The sequence below is a fragment of the Castor canadensis genome, chromosome 11, assembly GCF_047511655.1.
Source record: "Castor canadensis chromosome 11, mCasCan1.hap1v2, whole genome shotgun sequence".
In the NCBI taxonomy this organism is placed as follows: domain Eukaryota; kingdom Metazoa; phylum Chordata; class Mammalia; order Rodentia; family Castoridae; genus Castor; species Castor canadensis.
The window spans coordinates 14,868,014-14,888,150 of record NC_133396.1 but is presented as its reverse complement, the minus strand read 5'-3'; the positions used below and the strand labels follow the sequence as shown (position 1 = coordinate 14,888,150).

Below are 20,137 nucleotides of genomic sequence, written 5' to 3'. Positions count from 1 at the left end.
GTATTACATCCTTTCCCAGTTCGGGTGAGATTTAGAACATGAAGAGACTTTTGATTAGAAATCTATTTTAAAATGCTTTCCTTGTGAAAGCTTTACTTTGAAGGACATTTGAGACTTTCTACTTTGTAATGTGGGCCTGACAACTTTAATGGGAGTTTAAGGCTTAGATTAACCAAGGACCTTTCCTCTGGAGGAAAGGAATGGGCTGCCACTGGGGAGAGATACTCCCTAATTGGGTCACTTGAATGCATGAAGCACATTTGGGAGTCTTAAGTTTTGAGTTAAGGAACATGAATGACTTGGTTTCTGCCAGCTTTTTAAGTAAGAAAACAGTATTAGGACATTAAGCACATTCTTGAGGAAATGGCAGTTGTTTACCTCATTCAGACTGTGCCTGTCTAATTTCACTGTCAGCTGTCAGCTAGAGTTAGAATCCCCATTATCCTCCACTCATTCTTTTCTTTCCCTTCACTTATTTGGGCAGGCCTAGTTTTGCTGTTCTTTTCTCTATCCCACTCTGGTTCTGACCTTTCTTATTTGGGCTGTTTTCATTGCCTTCCTCCCACCTTTGTGATGCCTTCTTCCCACTTTTTCCTTCATTTATGCCCAGATGCTTGTCTGCTCACTTTTCAGGATTGTCATACTTCTCTTCCTCTCAGAAGCCTCCAACTTGGCCCTGGTGCCCACATACCCCATCACAAAGTCTGCAAGACTCCACAGAGGCCCTGCCTGCAGTCCACCTTATTTGTGTTGTGCTTCAGTAGAACACATCATACTGGCCAGGCCTGTGTCCTTGTACTCACAAACAGACTGAGCATTTGTCACTTATGTTGTCCTGTCACCTTCATACTCTGGGCCTGCCATCTTTACAAAAGTTTTTTGCCCTGAATATTTCAGCCCACACCTAGGAGACTCTGTGGCATATACCACATGTTTTCATGGATACTCACATTCTTTCTTTATCCTGCACAGTACTAAACAGAAAACCAGGCTGGTTGTAGATGCCTGACACTTGTATTTGAGATGTGTAAATCACAACAAATAATTATTAGTAGTTGGGTTGTTATACTCTCCTGAGAGCAAAAGAGGGAAGAAGAAAAAAAGGGGAGGCATGAGGGAGAGAGAAAGGAAGGGAGAGCAAGCAGTTGGGACTTCATCTCTGGTCTCTTGGTCCTTTAACACCTTCCCAAAGGGCCAGTCCAGAACATTTCAAGTCACTTCTAGAAATGCACTTAGAAGAGCAGGTTTGGAGAATTTCTAACTGTATGCCAAGTCTCTAGGCAGAAAGGAAGCTGGTTTTGAATGCCGGTGTGTGGGGTCAGATAGGGGCTCAAAAGGAAGGCCCAGGTGCAGGACAACTAGTGCTTATCTAGATGCTTCCAGAGAAGCATTGTGTTCCAGAAATACCATGCTCATCTGGGGAAGAGAAGAGAACGATCTTCCAAGGTTCCTTGAGCAGCAAATGAGCAACCCGTTCTTATGGGTTCTGTAATCAAAGGATTCTTACTTCTTCCTACGTGCAAGTCTGTCCAGAGCTATGTCCAAAGAGAGGTTGTCCATTCTCAACTCTGGTTTGAAAGAGTTATTTAAATTTTTCTTGACATCATCAAAGAAATTTTCTGTTTAGCTGACATTACCTCCCATGCCTGTACCACATCTGTCTAGCCTGTGCTAGGGACATTTGTGATAGCACTGGGGGGACTTTGGGGCCCAGTTTGCCTGGGAAACTGGAGGATAGGCCTGTAGGAGTGCCCAGTGAATGGGAGTGGGAAGGACAGGCCTTTCCTTCCTATTGGAAAGGGTTTCCTGAAATAACTTCATTTATTTATGCTGCTTCTTCTTTTTTTAATTTTCATTTTAGAAAAGCTTTCTGCATACACAAAAGTAAAGGGAGTAACACCATGACAGCCTCATGTACCTGGTACCAAGCTACAGTAAAGACCAACACACAGCAGTCCCATTTCTCTTCCCCTTTATTATGAAGCAATGCCACATCACTTTATTCGTAAATTTAATTTTGACACATGGATAAATAAACAGGCATACTGGGCAGCTGTTTTTAGCTTTTATTATGAGGTATCTGTGTGGGACTACCCTTTTCATTATTAGAGTGGCTATCATATGCAGTGTTGACTATCTTGGCAAATTATTGCAGACTGCATTGCCAACCGTATATGAGCTGGGAAAAGGCCTGGGCATCAGCCATCTGTGGGCTCACTCTGGCTATTCACTAAGCTGGCATGAGCTTTCTGCACTTTCCTATGGGCCCTGCTTGAAATTCAATCCAGCCCTCAGATATCTGAGACCAGAAAAGCCACATACACATACAACAAAGTACTAAAAAGGAAGGCAAGGAGTGAGGGAGAGAAGCAGGAGCAGTGCGTCATAAGTACTTATCAGGTGTAGTGGATGGTGCATTTCTGATTTCCTGGAGAAAGGTGCCCAAAGGACAAATAGACTTAGATGGATGGAGATGGAGCAGGTGAGGGTACACATGGAGACCAACATGAAAGCATGGGGAAGCTTGGGTAAGAGTTGTCACTGAAAGATAATTGTGGAGAATTGGGCTCACACTTTTGGGGACCTCAAATGTTGAGGCCTCTGGTTCCCAAACCACATGCTGAGGAGGTTCTAGTGTGACACAGTGAGCTCACAGAGAGCATCTTGTTTGAACGTTTTAAGAGAAACACAGTGAAACTCAACAAGTGTCAAGCACTGTGGTCAAGGAAGTTTGTAGTTTCAACATTAGATTGAGCTACATTCTTTTCAATGATGCACAACCTTTTCATAGCCCTGTTTTTGGCAGTTGCTGTGACAAAATTCAAATGCCACATGAAAATCGATGTGGACTGGTAATGAGGGTGGCAGCATCCAGTCCATTATAAGGTTTGGAAGGTGTGCAAACACCCCATTAATAGGTAATTATGGTTAAGAATAAAATCAATTTTTTCTTTCAATGTGCATGTATTTTCCCCACATAGCTTCTCAGTTGCTAGGCCCTCAGTATTTACTGAGTTACTTGGACCTAACTACTTACTAAATGGCACTGATATGTAGTGCTTTTGGCCTAGGGCACTGAGTATAAATTTCTGAGACACAAAAGATGCTGTGAACCAGAAAGTTTGAGAATCTCGGACTTAAGCCACACAGAGAGAAGGTATTCAGTAGGTAGAGAGGAACCATTGTAGGATTTTATGTGGGGAAGACACATGCACAGATTTGCCTTTGTCAAGCCCTCTGAGGCAGCAAGTAGACTGTGGACCTGACAGGCAGACTTCCACATTGGGTGCTGGTTGCCTTGGGTGCAGTGGGAGGTGGTAAGGGAGATGAAAAGGAGTACATAAGTTTACAGAAATACTTAGTAGATCAAACGTCACAAAAACGGGGCTTTAATTGAATGGGAGAAGAAGTGTCAGGACAACCAAGTTTCCAGATTGTGTGACTGGGCACTGGCCCAGTCCACACTTCAGTGAGGCACCAGCCCCTCTGGAGGATGTAAAGGAAGGAGCAGGTCCTAAGGCTCGAGATGCCCTGAGCAGTTGGAAATGGAAATGTTGTTAGTGCCAGATGGAAACCCAACAAGAAGAATTTGAAAGGGTCTGTTACATTTGGTCACTGGACTTAGCTATGACAGTGCTGACCTTGACAAAGGGCATAGGGATGAGAAGGCACAGAGGTGAGAAGGTGGTCAGGGAGTTTAGAGCAATGGTTTGCAGTATCCAAACTGGTTGGTGTATGTTACAAAAACAAATTCTCATTTCTCTTGAAAGAATCAGTCTAATAGAGGATGGCCTGGGATTGGCATTTTATTTTATTTTGGGTACTGGGGTTTGAACTTGGGACCTGTACCTTGAGCCACTCCCACTATCCCTTTTATGTGATGGATTTTTTTGAGATAAGAGTCTTGTGAACTATTTGCCCATGCTGGCCTCAAGCCTTGATCCTAGGGATCTCTGCCTCCTGAGAAGCTAGGCGTGAGCCACCAGCACCTAGCTGGGATTGGCATTTTAAAAACTCCATGAGATGCTTAGATGGTTTTGTGGGTGTGCGTTTGTGTGTAGCACTATTCTACCACTTGAGCCATTTTTCAGCCCTGTTTTGTGTTGGGTATTTTCGAGATAGTGTTTCTCAAACTGTTTGCCCAGGGCTGGCTTTCAATCACAGTCCTCCTGTTCTGCCTCCTAAGTAGCTAGGATTGCGGATACTTAGATTTTGCTGGTGGGATGTGAAATGGTACAACCACCTTGGAGCACTGTTAGGCAGTTTCTTGTCGAGTAAAATGTAAGCCATATGACTCAGCCATTCTACTCCTTAGATAGTTTTCCAGGAGAAATGAAAATATACTCAGACTTATGTCTGTCAAATACATAAACAAATTGTGGCATATTCTTCAGGTAGAATACTACTCAGTAATTGGGGGGGGATGCTAAATACGACATACACAACAGGAATGAATTCCAGAAACATGTAGAGAAAAAGAAGCCAGACACAAAAGGATACTGTATGATCTTCATTTGCTGCCTTTTAGACTTCAAAAAAACTCTGTCAGTCATTGTCTGGGGTGGGTTTGAAAGTACTGAATGCAAGGGGTGTGAGAAGATGTTTGGGGTAGTGGGAATGTTCTGTGTCTTGGCATAAGCGGCATTTACGTGGGTGTATGTATTTTTCAAGATTATTCAACCTGCGCATTTAGGAGAGGAAGGAGATCATGTTCAGAAGAGAGGGGGAGCCAGAAGTGTTGGAGGCAGAGGGAGGAGCTAGAGATCCTTGGAGACAGGGTACTGTGTGGGGGCTTCAGACTCCAGATAGGACTGTGATATCGTTAATGGCACTGGTGCAGTCTGTGATCAGAAGATGCTGGTTTTTGTGTTCCAAATGGAAGAATCCAAGCACAGCACAAGGATGGGGTGAGGTAGGATAGCTTTACTGAGAAAAGGAGAGTCACCTGTTCTCCCAAGTGAGGAAAGGGAAGAAGCAGCAGAGGACACATTGGGCACAGGTGGAGTCCACCAATAGAGCATGCTTTCCTTTTTCAGGCACCTTTAAAACCTATACTATGCCATGGGAGGGCAGGCCCAGGAGGATCCCACCCAGTAATGAACAAGTTTGGAGAGGCATGGGTGGTTCCCAGCCATGTGAAGGTGGTCTGGCCCATCCCCAGGCAACCTCCATGAGCCCCAAACTTTTTCTACTTCTAGCCTGCCTCAATATCACTGTGAAGGAGGATTGTCCTTTTATAGACACTATAAGGGAAGGGTGGAGTTAGGAAAACTAAGAAGTATCAGAGAACTCATGTAGTCCCCTGTGACACAGGAGGCAGTCATTTGTGGAAGTAAAGAGCCTTGAGGGAGGGAGTGAAGGTTTGAAATAGCAGCTAGGAGGGTAGGGGACAGATGCCAACCAGGAAGTAGATACATAAATTTCCTAGTGACCTGAGGCCCAGTTGACCATACATGTGCTCCGGCATTGCCCCAAATGATTACAGTGGTCTTTTTTCAGCAGTGCTTAGAGGCCCAGTGGAGGAAAGAAGATTGCTAGGTAGACCCTGAGCTGAGGGTTGATTAAGTGGATCTGCTGGATGATCTGAAGTGATCATTGATGGATATGCAGGCCCAACTAATTTGCTGAACTGAAAAGGAAACTAACACTTTATTAGTTACTCCATTTGTTAACGGCAAACAGTATTTTCAGAAGATCTGGGTACTTGTGCTCTGGCATGGAAGAATCCAAGCAGAACACATGGGTGTAAATGGGGTTTATTAAATTAGGGAAAGGGAAATACAAAAGGGAGTATAGTGGGGTGCAAGTGGAGTCGGATGGCAGAGAAAGCATGCTTTTCTTTTTCAGGTGCTTTTAAAATTTAGCTAATCTAGAGGAAGGGAGGAGCCAGGTGAATTTCAGCCAACAGTCAATGAGTGGGGCAGGGCATGGGCGTTTCCTGGCCAGGTGAGCGTGATCTGGGCCGTCCCTGGGCAACCTACATATGAATCCCAAACTTTCCCTACTTCTAGCCTGCCTCACGTTCAGCAAATGCATCGAGCACTGCCTACATGCCTGGCAGTATTTGAGATGCTGCAATCATAGCAGTCGACAGAGAACAAGGCAGTTCTCATAGAGCTTACAAAACAATAAATAATCAGACACAGAACTGCAGAGGTATAAGTGCCAGGAAAAAAAATTGAGCAGAGAAGAGGACAGTAAATCCTGATTGGGGTGGGGGTGATCATTAAAGACCTGTCCTAGATGGTGGCATTTTGGTCACTGTAGAGAGAACAGCAAATGCCAAGGCCCTGAGGCAGGAGCAGGCTTAAGCAGGATTTTGAGGAATTCAAGGAAGCTAATATGTCTGGAATAGAGTAAGGAGGAAATAGTAGGAGATACTTGGAGGGTGACAGGGTGAGAGGGAGGGTTATGTAGGATTTATGGGCCACTCTGAACATTATCCTTTACTGAGTGAGATAGAGAGCCACCAAAGGATTTTTGAGTGACAGAAGCATAATCTGATTTATGTCTTTAGAAGGATCGCTGTTGTCTATCAAGGCTGTGAATCAAAGTCTTGACAAACAATCCTTATTTAATCCACATAGAGATGCCCCCATGAAATTGGCCTTCTATCTTTTCAGAGAGATGAAATAACTTAGATGGTCACGACAGAGCCACTTCTTAAGCCTAGGTTTGTCTGATTCCCAAAGCCACATAGATTAGGAGCCAATGATGTTGAAGAGATACTGGAAGTAAGAAGCAGACCAATGATCGTTATAGAGATAGACCATAGTTTGGCAATCAATGGCAGGTGTTGGGGAGAAATAAGTGTCAGCAGAGTAGTTTGAGACTTGGCTGTCTTCTAGGTGAGTGGTGATTCTGTTAACAAAATAGCATAGCAAGAGCTGAAGGCAGTCTGAGATGAAAGGTGGAGGGAGTGACTTGGATAGTGGAGGCTGAGGGGCTGGTATAAGATAGTAGAAATTTCCAGTGGATCCAGAAAGCTCAAGAAGGAACTTAGAATATCCCCACCCCCCATCTTGTGACTAGGGTCAGTTAGAGAGATGGGTGTGCACCCTAAGAGAGAAAAGAAAGGCTGGAGGAGAACCTGGAAATGTCCCTTCAGATGTTGGAATAGGGAGTGGGGACAAGAACTTACCTTTTTTTTCCACCTCTGTAAATTGAACAAAGGAAAGATGTGGATATCTGTTTTGTCTTTTGGTCTCAGGTTAACAAGAGGAATGAGATTAATACACTACAGTAGCAGTGTCACCTAACCTCACCCAGGATGTTGGTTTCTCTGTGTGGAAAGATTGTGTGCCAGTTCAGGCCAGTGCTGGCCACCAATAGGGGTGGAGTTGAGTCCAGTGGCTGCTTCTCCCAGGGCAACAGTGAGCAGTTTGGTTTCTTCCTGAGTTAATCCTGGGAGGCCAAACATTAATTACAGTTATATTTTCCCATAGCTTTAACTGATAACCTTAGCTTTACCTTGAACAAAACCCATTTTTATACTTGTTCAGGAAACCCTCCCTTCCTTCCCTCCTGTTTTTCCCTAAAAGTAAAAGAGCTTGGTGAGGTTGGCTTTAATCCTTATCAGGTTCCATACAGATAGAGTGGCTTATTTTGCAGCGGTATTTGTTTACAGTCTTATAGTTAGCCCAGTGTTTCTTTTCACATGGCCGAAAACTGCTTTTAAAGAAGGAATCTTGGTTGATACCAGTTCTCATTATTAAATAAAAAACCACCCCCTTTTCCTTTTGATCGTTTATTGCACATTTAGGTGATGCTTTTTAAAGTTTTTATTTGCCAGTTTTCCAAAGGTGTTTATCTTTAACCTCTATTCATGTGGAAAATTTCAAACATATGTCCAAACAACAGTAAAATGACTCCGTGGTTCCCATTTTCCATCTTTAACAATTGTCAAAAGCGCACCACTTTCTGCTTTACCTACCTTCATACACAGTTATTTTCTTTAAAGCTTTCAAGCAAATCTTGGATTCAAATGATTCTCCTTTTTTGCTTTTTTTGAGACAGTCTTGCTCTCTATGTAGCCTAGGCTAGCCTTGAACTGATAATTTTCATTTCTCAACCTCCTGAGTGCTGGGTTACAGGCATCTGCCACCATGATTCTTTAAGAAGAAAAATATTGTTTGGGTGTAGTGGCACATACCTGAAATCCCAGCATTTGGGAGGGAGACCAGGAAGATCATGGTTCAAGGCCAACCTAGGAAAAAATTAGCAAGACCCCGATCTCAACAAACAAGTCAGGCATGGTGGGGCATGTGTGTAATCCAAGCTAGGTAGGAGGATCAGTATCTGAGGCTGGCTCCAGGCAAAAACCCCACAAAATCCTATCTGAAAAATAACTAAAGCAAAAAAAAAGAAAAGGCTCAGATCGTGGCTCAAGCTGTAGAATGCTCTGAGTTCAAACCCCAGTACTGCTAAAAAAAAAAAAAAGAAGTATTTATAAAGTAGGTCATTGTTACACCTCAGAAACCAAACAGCAGTTTGCTTGCCTCTGTCAGAGCTACCCTAGTAACTGGATTTTTAGCACGCCTTTGGGGAAGCTTGTCCAGGTACCCTATTATACTGGTATCTCTCCCCATTCTTCCTAAGACTAGAAGACAAGCATGATTTTTACACACTGATGTATTTGGCCCAGGAATCTTGTTTCACGGTGACATTGTATATTTTATGATACAGGCTACATCATCTTGGAACCTGAGGCCTCAGAACCAGGTAACCAGTGGATAAGCTATAGAAAATCAGGAAAATGTGCAGCTGAAGATAAGTCTGTGAGACTGAGCAAACACTGTAGAGCACAGATGAGTTATGAACAGGAATTCAGGTTGTGTCAGCCTCCATGTCCTGTTTCGGCTGGGCTGCTAGACTCTGGCATTGTCCTCTTTCTCTGAATGTATCTGTGGTACCATTCAGTGAATAAAAAGATACCTTTTTTCTTTGGAATATGACATTCTTATTTTTCCTGGCTTACATGGCTTTGGGGCTGAGTTAGTTGCACCTTGACTGGTTTGTTTCAGATGGGTGAGTGTTGTGAGCCTTTATTTCCTGTCTCTTGCATCAGTCTGTTTGCAAGCATGTACTGAGAGGTGATTAATGGGAAAGATAAACATATGCTTAGTGACCGAAAGTTCATCCTGTTTCCTAAAGTGTTTTGGTTTAGTGAATTGTTTGTTCGCTGCCCACAAACCACATATGGTGTGTGGACTTCTGTTGTGAACACCAAGAGCTTTTGTGTGGAGCTGTGCTTTTAAAGCATATAATAAGGCTTGAAAGATTTTCCTTCATCTGAGAATCCTAAGTGATAGGAGGGTTGGACTGCTATGCCACCATAAGAGAGTCCCTAGAGTCTGGAACTCTGCATACAGAATCCCATAAGAATGTTTGCTGTCCTAAGTTGTGTACAGCCCTGGCTTTTTGTTTGCTTGTTTTGTGGTTGGAATTTGAACTTAGAGCCATGGGCTTGCTAGGCAGGTGCTCTACCACTTGAGCCATGCTCCCATACCACTTCTTTTTAGCTTAAGTAGTTTTTCAGAGAGGGTCTCCCATTCTTCTCTGGGACTCAATCCTCCTACCTATGGCCTCCCGAATAGGTGGGGTGACAGGCATGCACCACCATGTCCAGCTTTTTGGTCAAGATGGAGTCTGGATAACTTTTTTGCCTGGGCTGGCCTGGAACTGGAACTGTGATCCTCCTGATCCCCACCTCGGTGAACCACTGGGCCTGGCAGCTGTGGGGTTTTACTTGCTGGCAGTACCTCCTCACTATGTAGTCTCTTGCCTGAGGATTTCCGATCTGTTTCAAGCACAGTGCTGCTGCTCTGGTCCTCTCATCTCCACTCTATCCACTTCAGCTCATCAGGAGTCTTCTCTTGGAAGGAGAACCTAGGGAGGAGAAACCTAAGGAGGAGAAATTTGGCCATTTTTACTATTGCAAACATGAAATTGACTTAGAGAAAAAACCTTTTCCCAGTTTAAAAAGTAATGCCTCCTCTTGTAGAAATTTTGAAAAGTACAGAAAAGGTGAAAGGAATTGCTTATATCCAAAAAAGGTAACTTATTATTAGGTATTTTGGTCTTTCCACATCGTTTTTTCTCTATGTGCATTGAAGGTTTTCCTCATAGTTGCATTAATACTCTCATGTATAGTGTGCTTTTCTCTTGAATATAATAGCATAAAGACTTGTACATGTTTTAAAATTTTGTTAATATTTTTAAGAAGCCTTCATTTTCTGCCAAGAAGCCATTTTACAATTTAGCCAGTTTAGAGAATAATTGCATTATTTGTAATGCTATTGTAAGCCTATCTGCACAAAAAAGTCTTAATATATTTTATGTTATTTTAAGCTAGATTTTATAGAAATATGCAATTAATGGATCAAAAGGAATCAACTCTTGGCTGCACCAAAGACATGAATCCATTATCCAATCAAGCAGTTCTTAAGCCACAGTTTGGCATTTACTAATGGGAGTATCTAGTACTCTGGTATCTGACAACAATGTAATGATTTGGGTTTTAGAAGTCTTTGATGTGCCAGATAGTAATACTATCACCCCTTGTCCACTGTGGCTCATGACTTCCTTGTATGACCATCTGCCAAGTTATATGAACCAGCCCACCCTTCCTTTTTCTTCCTTCCTTCCTTCTTCCTTCCTTCCATCCTTCTTTCTATCCCTCCCTCCCCTTTCTGATAGTACTGGGGTTTGAACTCAGGGCCTTGTGCTTGCTAGGTAAGTACCCTACTACTTGAACCACATCTCCAGCCCTTTTGCAGGTTTCTTGACAGCAATTCCATCTGGTCTCAGTTCTCTATCCAATCTCAGTGATAGTCATAAGAGCTTGCATTTGTGTCTTTGTGTATGTTCTAAAGTGCCCTCACATACATTATCTCATGCAGGTCAGCCTCCATTGTCATATTTATGATGTCCCAGGTAGCATCTGGGACCCTTGATATTTCACAGCCTGTCTCATTATGCTTTTGTTGTTCTTTTGCACAGATCCAGTCCTGCAGGTACCAACACACGTGGAAGAGTAAGTTTTCTGATTAGTTTGGTACTTCCTTTTAATTCATTGTCTTATTCATTCAGTCAACATTTATGAGGCTAGTTGTTTGGAGCACATACATGCACAAGTTTAAGAACTTGTGAGGCATATGGAAATTTACAGGTGGTGTGATGCTATATCAGAGAAGGGGTGGTCCATTCCTAGAGGAAGAAGAACAATGGTATTAAAAAGGTTTGAGATGGGACTTAAGTTTTGAACTTAAACTCCCAAAGTCTGGCTCTCTCCCTATTTGCTGTGTCATACTATGGAGAAGAAAGATGAATATGACCTGCTTGTAAAGTATATGTGTCAGAGGAAAAGTCTGATGTCTCCTGTAACAGCCTCAGATGATGATACATCTTAAGTTGAGAAGAGATTGAGGAAGGGGTTCCTCAGTAACTTAGTTAGAGTTTTAGTCTTTAGCAGATTAAATTTATAGAAAGCCACCTCCCATCTACTTTGCAGAAAGCTGCTGACAGAGACTTTGGTAGGCTCTTTGATGTCAACCTTCGTTTGCTTTTGTTACCTCCCTTTTAAAAACAAATGCTGTTGAAGACTATAGGTAGATTTGGCCCAATTTATGTACTATTATATACATGTTAATGCAATAATGTTGAAAGTTCTGTGCACAATTGACATGGAATTGACTTTCTAGATCCTTTTCATTTGTTTTATCTTTATCCATAGTACCTTGTTCGAATGATAGTTTACTCTTCTGTGATTTCATATGATTTTTACTTTGCAGGTTGCTTTTCTCCAGGCAAACAGAGTACACACTATCATAAGGGTATTTTATTTACCTGTAGCTGAAGTGAGAGAGAGCAGTGGGTAGAATTTTGTTCACATACACACACACCCCTCCTTCTCCACTTACTCTGCATCATGGCTTTGTATGGTGCTCTAGGCTATAATTTATCATTAATACTTATTTAATCTCTAGGCCTGCATTCCTCCCGGACCCCAATGATGGCAGTCTGTATACACTTGGAGGCAAGAACAATGAAGGCCTTACGGTGAGAATGTTTAGCTGCTTTGTGTACTCTGGATTTTTTGTTTGTTTGTTTTTTGTGGTACTAAGGTTTGAACTGGGCCTTGTGCTCACTAGGCAGTTGCTCTACCAGTTGAGCTATGTCTCTAGCCCTGAAGGGATCTTAACTATGTCCTTAACCGTGTCTGCATGTTGTGAGATCACCTGCAAGCTTAAACAAAGTTCTGGGGATTCTGATTCAGGTTTGGAGTGGTGCCTGCGCATTGGTGCCTTTTCATAGCTTCCTAAATGCGATTTTAACTGTGACGCAAGTTCAGAATCATGGACCCAGACCAGCAGGTATTGACGGCTCAGTCAACACATTAGAAGGATAGAAGGCTCCCTGTAGCTGGAGACTCTCAACTTGAGAGGAAAGAGTATAGTTTGAAACAGTCTCTACAACTCCTCTGTCAGATGCCTCTTTAGGGGAGGCATATGGTATTCCACCTCTATCTCCATTTGAGAATCTAAACCAGTGATTTTCAACCTTTGCTGCACATTGTAATAACCTGGTGAATGAACTCTTTAAAAAACAGAGCCTAAATTTCAGTTCCAGAACATCCTGATTTAATTCATCCAAGTCATCAGGATTGTTTTCATTGTTTTTGTGGTGGTGGGTCTTGAACCCAGTGCCTGCGCTCTACCATTGGTGTACATTCCCAGCCTCATCCAGATTTTTAAAGCACATTCCCCAGATAAGAGAATTTAGAAATAGACCCATACAAATGATCATCTCATTTATGTTAAAGGTGACACTTCAGTAGAGTGGGGAAAGATAGTTTTTTCCATTATGGTATGGATCAGTTGGGCTATCAATGTAGAAAAAGATATCTTGACTCCTACCCCCCACTATTCACATAAAAATCTGTTCTAGACAGACTGCATATCTAAATGTGAAGTCAAAATAATAAAGCTTTAAGAAAAAAGTAGTGGAACAGCTTCATGGCCTTAAAGTAGGAAAAAATTTCTTTAATAGGGTATATATTTTTAAAAATACACCAACCATAAATTTTGGCAAAAAACCAAAAAGATACAGTGGTGATATTGAAATAAAGAACTTTTCTTCCTGAAAAGAGGAGACTGCAAAGTATTTGTAGTCCACATATCCAATAAAGGATTCATATTCAGAATATATAAAGAACTCTTGTGGATCATTTACAAAATGACAGACAACCCAGTAGTAAGGGAGAAGAAGGTATTCATATAGTGAATAAATATATGAAAAGGTGCTCAGCCTTAGTTATTAGAGAAATGCAAGTTAAAATCACAGTGCCATATGACTACCCAGTGTACATCCAACTGCTCACCAGAAGATCTGAGAACAAAAGAGGAAATGTGTTAGTGAGGACAAGGAGCAAGCAGCACTCTCATCCACTGCTGGCTGAGGTACAAGGTGGTATAACTGGTTTGAAAAACCGTTTGGCACCATATGCTAAAATCCCTACAACCCAAGTAATGCCCTCCCTGGATATGTATCCCAGAGAAGTTCATGTGTATGTTCTCTCAAAAGGCATATACTCAAATGTACTCAGCACTGTTGATAATAAGCAACAAGTAGAAACCAGCCAAATAATACTAACGGTAGAATGATAAGTTATGGAGTAGTCGTGTAGTAGAGTACTGTTAGCACTGAGAATAGTCTACGTCTATACACAGCATGGATCTGTCTCTCAAATGTAACATCAAGCAAAACATGACAAAGCAAAAAAAGGCTACACGCTGAATGGTTCATTTATATGAAGGTCAAAAACAGGAAAAACTAGTCTATGCTGTTTTAAAGTTAGGATAATAGTTACCCTGGAGAGTTAATGGCTGGAAAAGGGCACAAGAGGGGGCTTCCAGAGAGCTGGAAATGTCTCTCTTCATTTGGATGCTGGTGATACAGGTACATTCACTTTGAAAATTATGGACCTGTGTGATTACAAGTGCTTTCCTGTTTGTATATTATGCTTCAGTGGGAAGTTTACAAAGTCTCCATGTGATTCTCAAGTATAGCCAAGGATGAGAACTACTGTTCTGAACTCTTAAGTGTATTGTAGGTTCTCATTGACTATTTTAAATACCTGGAACTGAAACAGATGGGAGAAGGGCAAGCCTGTGTGAGCTGCATGTAGTTCACCTTCCACATTTCTCTCTAATCACTGTGGCCTCCCTTTCTTAAGCACTGTATTTGCCAAAAATAGTGATGGGTGATTTGTGTAAGTTACCTCATTTGAGCCTTTCAGCAGCCCATAGGCATTGTGCCCATTTTAGAGATGTGGAAACTGAGCCTAGACAAGGAATGTACCCAAGGCTGAAGCTTCCAGAGTTGGATTTGGTACTACTGTGGTTTACTGGCTTCAGAGACAGTGCATTTTCCAGCTGGACCTCGAAGTTGGAGAGCTTTGGAGGTGCCTGGCCCTCCATAGGACACCAGACTGAAGGATCTTCTGATTCTCAGAAACCTCTGACAAAAACCAGTCATTACTGCCTGTGATAGCATTTTTCCTTTTCTAAGTCTCAGTTTGAATGTTGGGATGATGGGGAAATCCAAATTGTTTATTTGTATTTATAGTTCTGCTTAAGCTATAGAGAAATTTTTTCTTTCTTGGAGAAAAAAGGTGACAGTGTAGTAATAGAAGCCGGGAGTTTCTTCTGTAACAGCAGGTATCTGCAGAATAGTTTCAGGAACACAAAATGTTCTAAAAATAAAATACTCTGAAACCAGCAGTGACCAAAAGGACTTGTCAGATGTCAGCTGTAGACTCAGAACAGTCAGTTTTATGATGAAATGCATTGAAACATTTGGATTCCTTTGAGTTTCTTTTCCTGGCACCTACCATAACTTCCTTTTTGTAACCAAAGGGCTTGATCTTCTGTTTTTCAATAGAGAATTACTTACTGAAGAAAAAAAAAAAACAACTACTTATTCCACCTCAGACCCTTGTGTTGCCCTTGTACCAATGCCTTCTCCTTCCCTCGAAGTTTGATTCCAAAATTGCTTCTCTTTAGCATAATGTCATGACTCCCTCTCACTCTAAAAAGCATAGTCATTCTACCTAATCTGGCCATTTCTGGATCAATTTTCTAAGACAGAAGACTCCTTTCTCCCACCCTTGGAATTTCCAAGACTCTGTAATCCTCCATATTTGAGTCTTTCTAGAAATGTTTGTTTTGCCCCTGGAAAGTGCCCTGGAGACCTGGAGGACCTCTGCTTCCAGTGTTAAGGAAAGGAGTTAGTGTTTATAAAGCACAGCGGCCTGTTGGAAGTGGACGTGAAACCCAGGGCACCCCTTCTCCCTGGGTTCCAGTTGGGAAAACTCCCATCTGGAAGCACTTCTGTCTTTTTAGCAGAACTGGGTAGCAGAAGCAGAGTGTAATAATTTCACAAGAGTTGGTTAACTTATTTTTTCCTTTTATTTATTTATTTATTTATTTTTAAAGAAACTTCCCTTTACTATTCCGGAACTGGTACAGGCATCCCCATGCCGAAGTTCAGATGGAATCCTCTACATGGGTAAGGGTTACTGTTTTCCAAACTTGGGTCTCTTTAACAGTAAGCCCTGAAATCTGGGAAAGTTGGTTTTCATTTGTTTGTTTGTTTGGGGTAGGGGGGAGACAGAGAGGGAGCAAGGAATGGAGGGAGGGAGGGGGAAAAAGAAGGAGGGGAGGAGAGAGAGTGAGAGCTCCAGCAATCAAGCCAGCAGCTATTACCTCTTTTGCCAGTCTTTCTGGGAAAGGCCTTTCTTGCTGACAAATTAAGAAAGGACTCCCCCTTTCCCCCCACCGCAACACACACCTGGAAGAAAAATTGATACCATTAGTATGGTTACTTATTTAATAAGCTTTTAGCTGCTGGGTTGCCCTACTCCTGGGATTTCAAGATTGCAATATACCTGTAAATGGATGAAATTTAGAGTGAATACAATAGTCTGTGCCAAGGAAGGGAAGCAAGCCCTGCCTATTAATTATAGGGCTTTCTTAGTATTTCCTGCTAAGAGAATATTTGATAGAAACAGCACTTAACAGCTTGCCTAAATAAGCTCCCTCATACCTATGGGGGCACAGCTTTCAAAGCATCAGTTCACCTGCTTTTCTTCACTGCATTAATGCCAAAATGTCAATAAAACTGCATTTGTAACACAAAGGAGAGCTGTACTTATCTTGAAATCCTAGCAGCAATAATAGCAGCTTTATTTATATAGCAGCTTTATTTTTGAGGAACTGAAATTGCTTATTGCCTATTCGTGCTTGGGAACCTCAAATGCATGCCAACTTTTAAGTTTTTGCTAGCGACACTGGGGCTTTTGTTTCCTTCCACTCCTTCAGAATGATGAACCCCCAGTCTAGGGATTCAAAGGAAGTGACAATAAGGCTGTCCTCTGGGCCATGACTCCTGGCCCATCTGACCATCTTCTGACCACTATGTCACTGGCTTTTGCCAGCAATCCATCACTTGCAGTCTACTTAAGATGTTGTGTTTTCATCATCTTTGTGTGGTGCCCTCTTAAGTGAGTTTATTAAGCATATTTAAAAGCAGGTTAGTTGCTCAATCCATCCATTGACATTGTAGCTGAATTTTGCAGGTTCTTGAACTAGCCAGATGGAAGGGATCCATGGTCATAGCTGTTTGCTGACATCTTTACTCTAGCTTTAGATCTTTTTCATATTAAGATCTTACTATTGAGGGTTGGGGTAAAGCTCAGTGGTAGAGCATTTGCCTAATATACATGAGGCCTTGGGTTCAATCCCAAGAACTGCCAAAAAAAAAAAAAATCCATGAAACCTTAACATTGAGAACAGAGTTAAGATCCGCAGGCAAATTCTGCACATGTATGGAGCCCATGTATGGAGCCCATGTATGGAGCCCATGTATGCTACGCCTAAAACTAAGCTAGCTTCAGCAAATTAGGGCCCTGTGACCTTCCTCAGCATCTCAGTCTTATGCTTCCAGGAGTCCTTGGAGGTAGGATGCTTTTCTCATCAGTTGGGAAGATATCAGCGAGCGATGTCATAGCTGACAAAACAGAAACGCACACATTATGGTGCCTGTTGGCTTTCAGATCAGAGGTTCATGCTTCAGCCTCACCATTCCCTATGTCCATACGATAGATACATGTGCTGTGGGTTTTCCTAAGAGTGTTGTGTGGCTGTGCTGGTCAGCCTGTTCAATGGAGTTGTCTGAGGCAAGGGATATGTTCTGTGGCCTGGGAATAACTTAACTGGCTGAGGACAGAGGATGAGATGACTTTGGCCTCATTAGCATCTGGTTACAACCAACTCTGGTGTCCAGTCACAGGTACTAGCTAATTATAGTTATGAATCTCTTCACATGCAGGCTAATTGGTAGGGATGTTCAGAAATGGGAATTATGGTTGCCAGAGAAATGAACCCCTGTGTACATTTCTGTATTTATACAGATCCAAATCTGTGGGAAAAGAATTATTCTTTGCAGTCAAGACTTTTCAGATTTAAGGCTACTAATCAAAGTAATAAAGTATAACTTGAAAGTTAGGAGAACTTTTTTTTTTTTTTACTGTAATTAGGTTATTAGATTTGGAGAAATTTTCATACCATGATTAGGTTACTAAATTACCATAAGACCCAGTGGCCCAAGAAGTTATTATATACACATTTCATTGACTTTGTCACCTTCAGAGCATCATAGAGATGTCTTCAACATCATAGGGATTTCAGACCTGTCTCCCAGCACAGTGAACATTCATCTTAAACAGTTAGAACTGTTACTTTGGCAGTGATATTTTTTCCCATATAGGATAGGTGCTAACAACAGCATGTCCTGTAACCTTTCAGGTAAAAAGCAGGACATTTGGTATGTCATCGACCTCCTGACTGGTGAGAAACAGCAGACTTTATCATCAGCCTTTGCAGATAGTCTCTGCCCATCAACTTCTCTTCTGTATCTCGGTCGGACAGGTAAGAATGAACCATTGTCATGTATAACCTGCCTGTTTCCAGAATGGATCTGATGAAGCTCTCCCACTGGCCCCTTCTGTGGGCGTTGTTCTCTAGAAGGTGGCCAGAGCTGCCCTCTCCAAATAGGCAGATTTTTACCCTCTTTAAGACCCTTCAGTGACCTCAATGCCCAAGGGATGCAGTTCAAACTGCACCATGACCGATAGAGCCTCCGCTGTGCAGCTGCCACCTCTCTCATCTCATTCCTCCCTGCTGCATTCCCTCATTTAAACATTTTTCCAGTTGGGTGGACTACTTGTAGTTCTGAGAAAAGCAATGCTATCTTTAAGTACTCATAGTCTGGTATCTATCTCCACCAGGTATGCCTGGTTTTGCCTTTCTGGAAAATGTCCTCTCTTCTTCCACAGCTCTACTCAGAAGTCCCCTTCTTCCCTGGTCTAAAAGTTCTCACCCTGCCCAGGGACACTCAGGTCATCTCTTCTATTCTGGGACATATGTAGTAGTTAATAGGTGTGTAGTAGGAGTCTTCTCATCATCTGTCATTGTCCCTTTATAGGCATGAATAGCACCCTCTTCATCATGTCATTTTTTATTTCCTCTCTTTTCAGCCACCTTCTTCTTAACACTTGTCACTACATATTTATAAGTTTTATGTACCTATTTTTTCCTCCCCCACTAGACTATCAGTTCCTCTAGGGCAGGACTTTGTTTTGATCACCAGCTGTATCTTTACACCGGACATATTCCCTGATACTTAGATGTTTAAATGAGTCAGTGGGTGAGCCCTGTTATTGCGGGATCTGCCTTACTCATTTGAACATGTGCAGCACCTCACATATCAGAGCCACCATAAAAATAGTTAAATAATAGTTAAAAGTAAAAGAAGAAGCAAAAAAAAAATTCAGAAGGAAGAAATTATACCAAAAACATAGGATCCCATAAACATGTACAATTATTATGTATCAATAAAATTTTTAAATCTATAAAACTGGTTATTAAATTCTTTAAAAATCTAGGATGAACTCATTACCATTGAGTACTACATTTAGGTCTAAACATTCAGGAAGCCAAGGCTTTCAGAAAAGAGAGCCATAGCCTTCTTTCAGGTGCTGTGGAAAACAGTGCTTGTCTTCTAAATCAGTGAAACTGGTCTTGGGCCCTGGAGAGTCTGGTCTCTTCTGTCACTAGGGGGAAGGTCTTAGACTACAGGATTATCCACTTTCTCTTTATGAAAGTCAGATAATCTAAATGTTTGGGACTGCTTAGGATTTGTTTACCTTTTTCATAAGCAAAGCCTTATCATGGTTTCAGCTTCACCTATGTATAAAATGTGTGTGGTTCTCAGGTAGAATTAGGGAATTCGAGAGTGTTTTGATATGCTGCGGTGTTAAGTGGAATGTGTGCACATGTATGTATACAGCTACCATTTGCATTATCTATTGCTACATAACAAACACCTAACTTAGTGCCTTAAAATAATAGCTATTTTATTGTTCCTGATTCTGTGGGTGAGGAATTCAAGAAGGGCTCAACAAGGTCAGATCACTCATGTCTGGGACCTTGGTTCAGTTCCATGTGACCTTTCTCCACACAAATAGCCTGCAGTTCTTCACATGGGTTCCTCTTGAGTAAAAGTGGATGTTAGAATGCTTTATAAGGTCTAAGCTCAGAAGTCCCAGAACTTATTTCTGCTATAGTCTATTAGTCAAAGCAAGTCATGAGGCCAGCCCAGAGCCAAGGGTAGAGAAACAGATTCAGCCTCTTGATGAAAAGAGTGGCTTCCCACACAGGGAAGGATTGATGGTGGTAACCTTTTCAGACAGTCCTTCCTCTGGCTACAAAAGTTTACAACCCTTCCACATACAAAATGTACTTGCCCTCTCCCAAGATTCCCAGAGTATAGCATTAGTCTCAAAATCCAGTGTCTCTGAATCTGCATCAGGCTTGGAAATAGATGAGGCTCCTCTGACCTGGAGACCTGGGAATTATAGACAAGTTCTTTCTCCCCCATGTTCCCCTCCTTTCCACCTGACATATAATGGTGAAAGAAGATAATAAACATTCCTATTCTAAAGGGGAAAGAAAAGGGACCTAGGTAGAGTACTTGCCTAGCATGCACAGTGCCCTGGGTTTCATCCCTGGCACAC

The 20,137-nt window shown here is 42.0% G+C and overlaps 1 protein-coding gene across 5 annotated transcripts in view; it reads left to right on the top strand.

The window, feature by feature from the left end:
- The window catches only part of Ern1 (endoplasmic reticulum to nucleus signaling 1), a 90,822-nt gene that overhangs the window by 40,449 nt on the left and 30,236 nt on the right, over nt 1–20,137 (top strand). For all 5 annotated transcript variants that reach the window (XM_074045415.1, XM_074045419.1, XM_074045418.1 and 2 more), the window contains 4 exons: nt 11,002–11,035; nt 11,988–12,060; nt 15,498–15,570; nt 17,868–17,990. In XM_074045415.1, the coding sequence (XP_073901516.1) occupies nt 11,002–11,035; nt 11,988–12,060; nt 15,498–15,570; nt 17,868–17,990 (303 nt within the window). The remainder of the gene's footprint in view (nt 1–11,001; nt 11,036–11,987; nt 12,061–15,497; nt 15,571–17,867; nt 17,991–20,137) is intronic.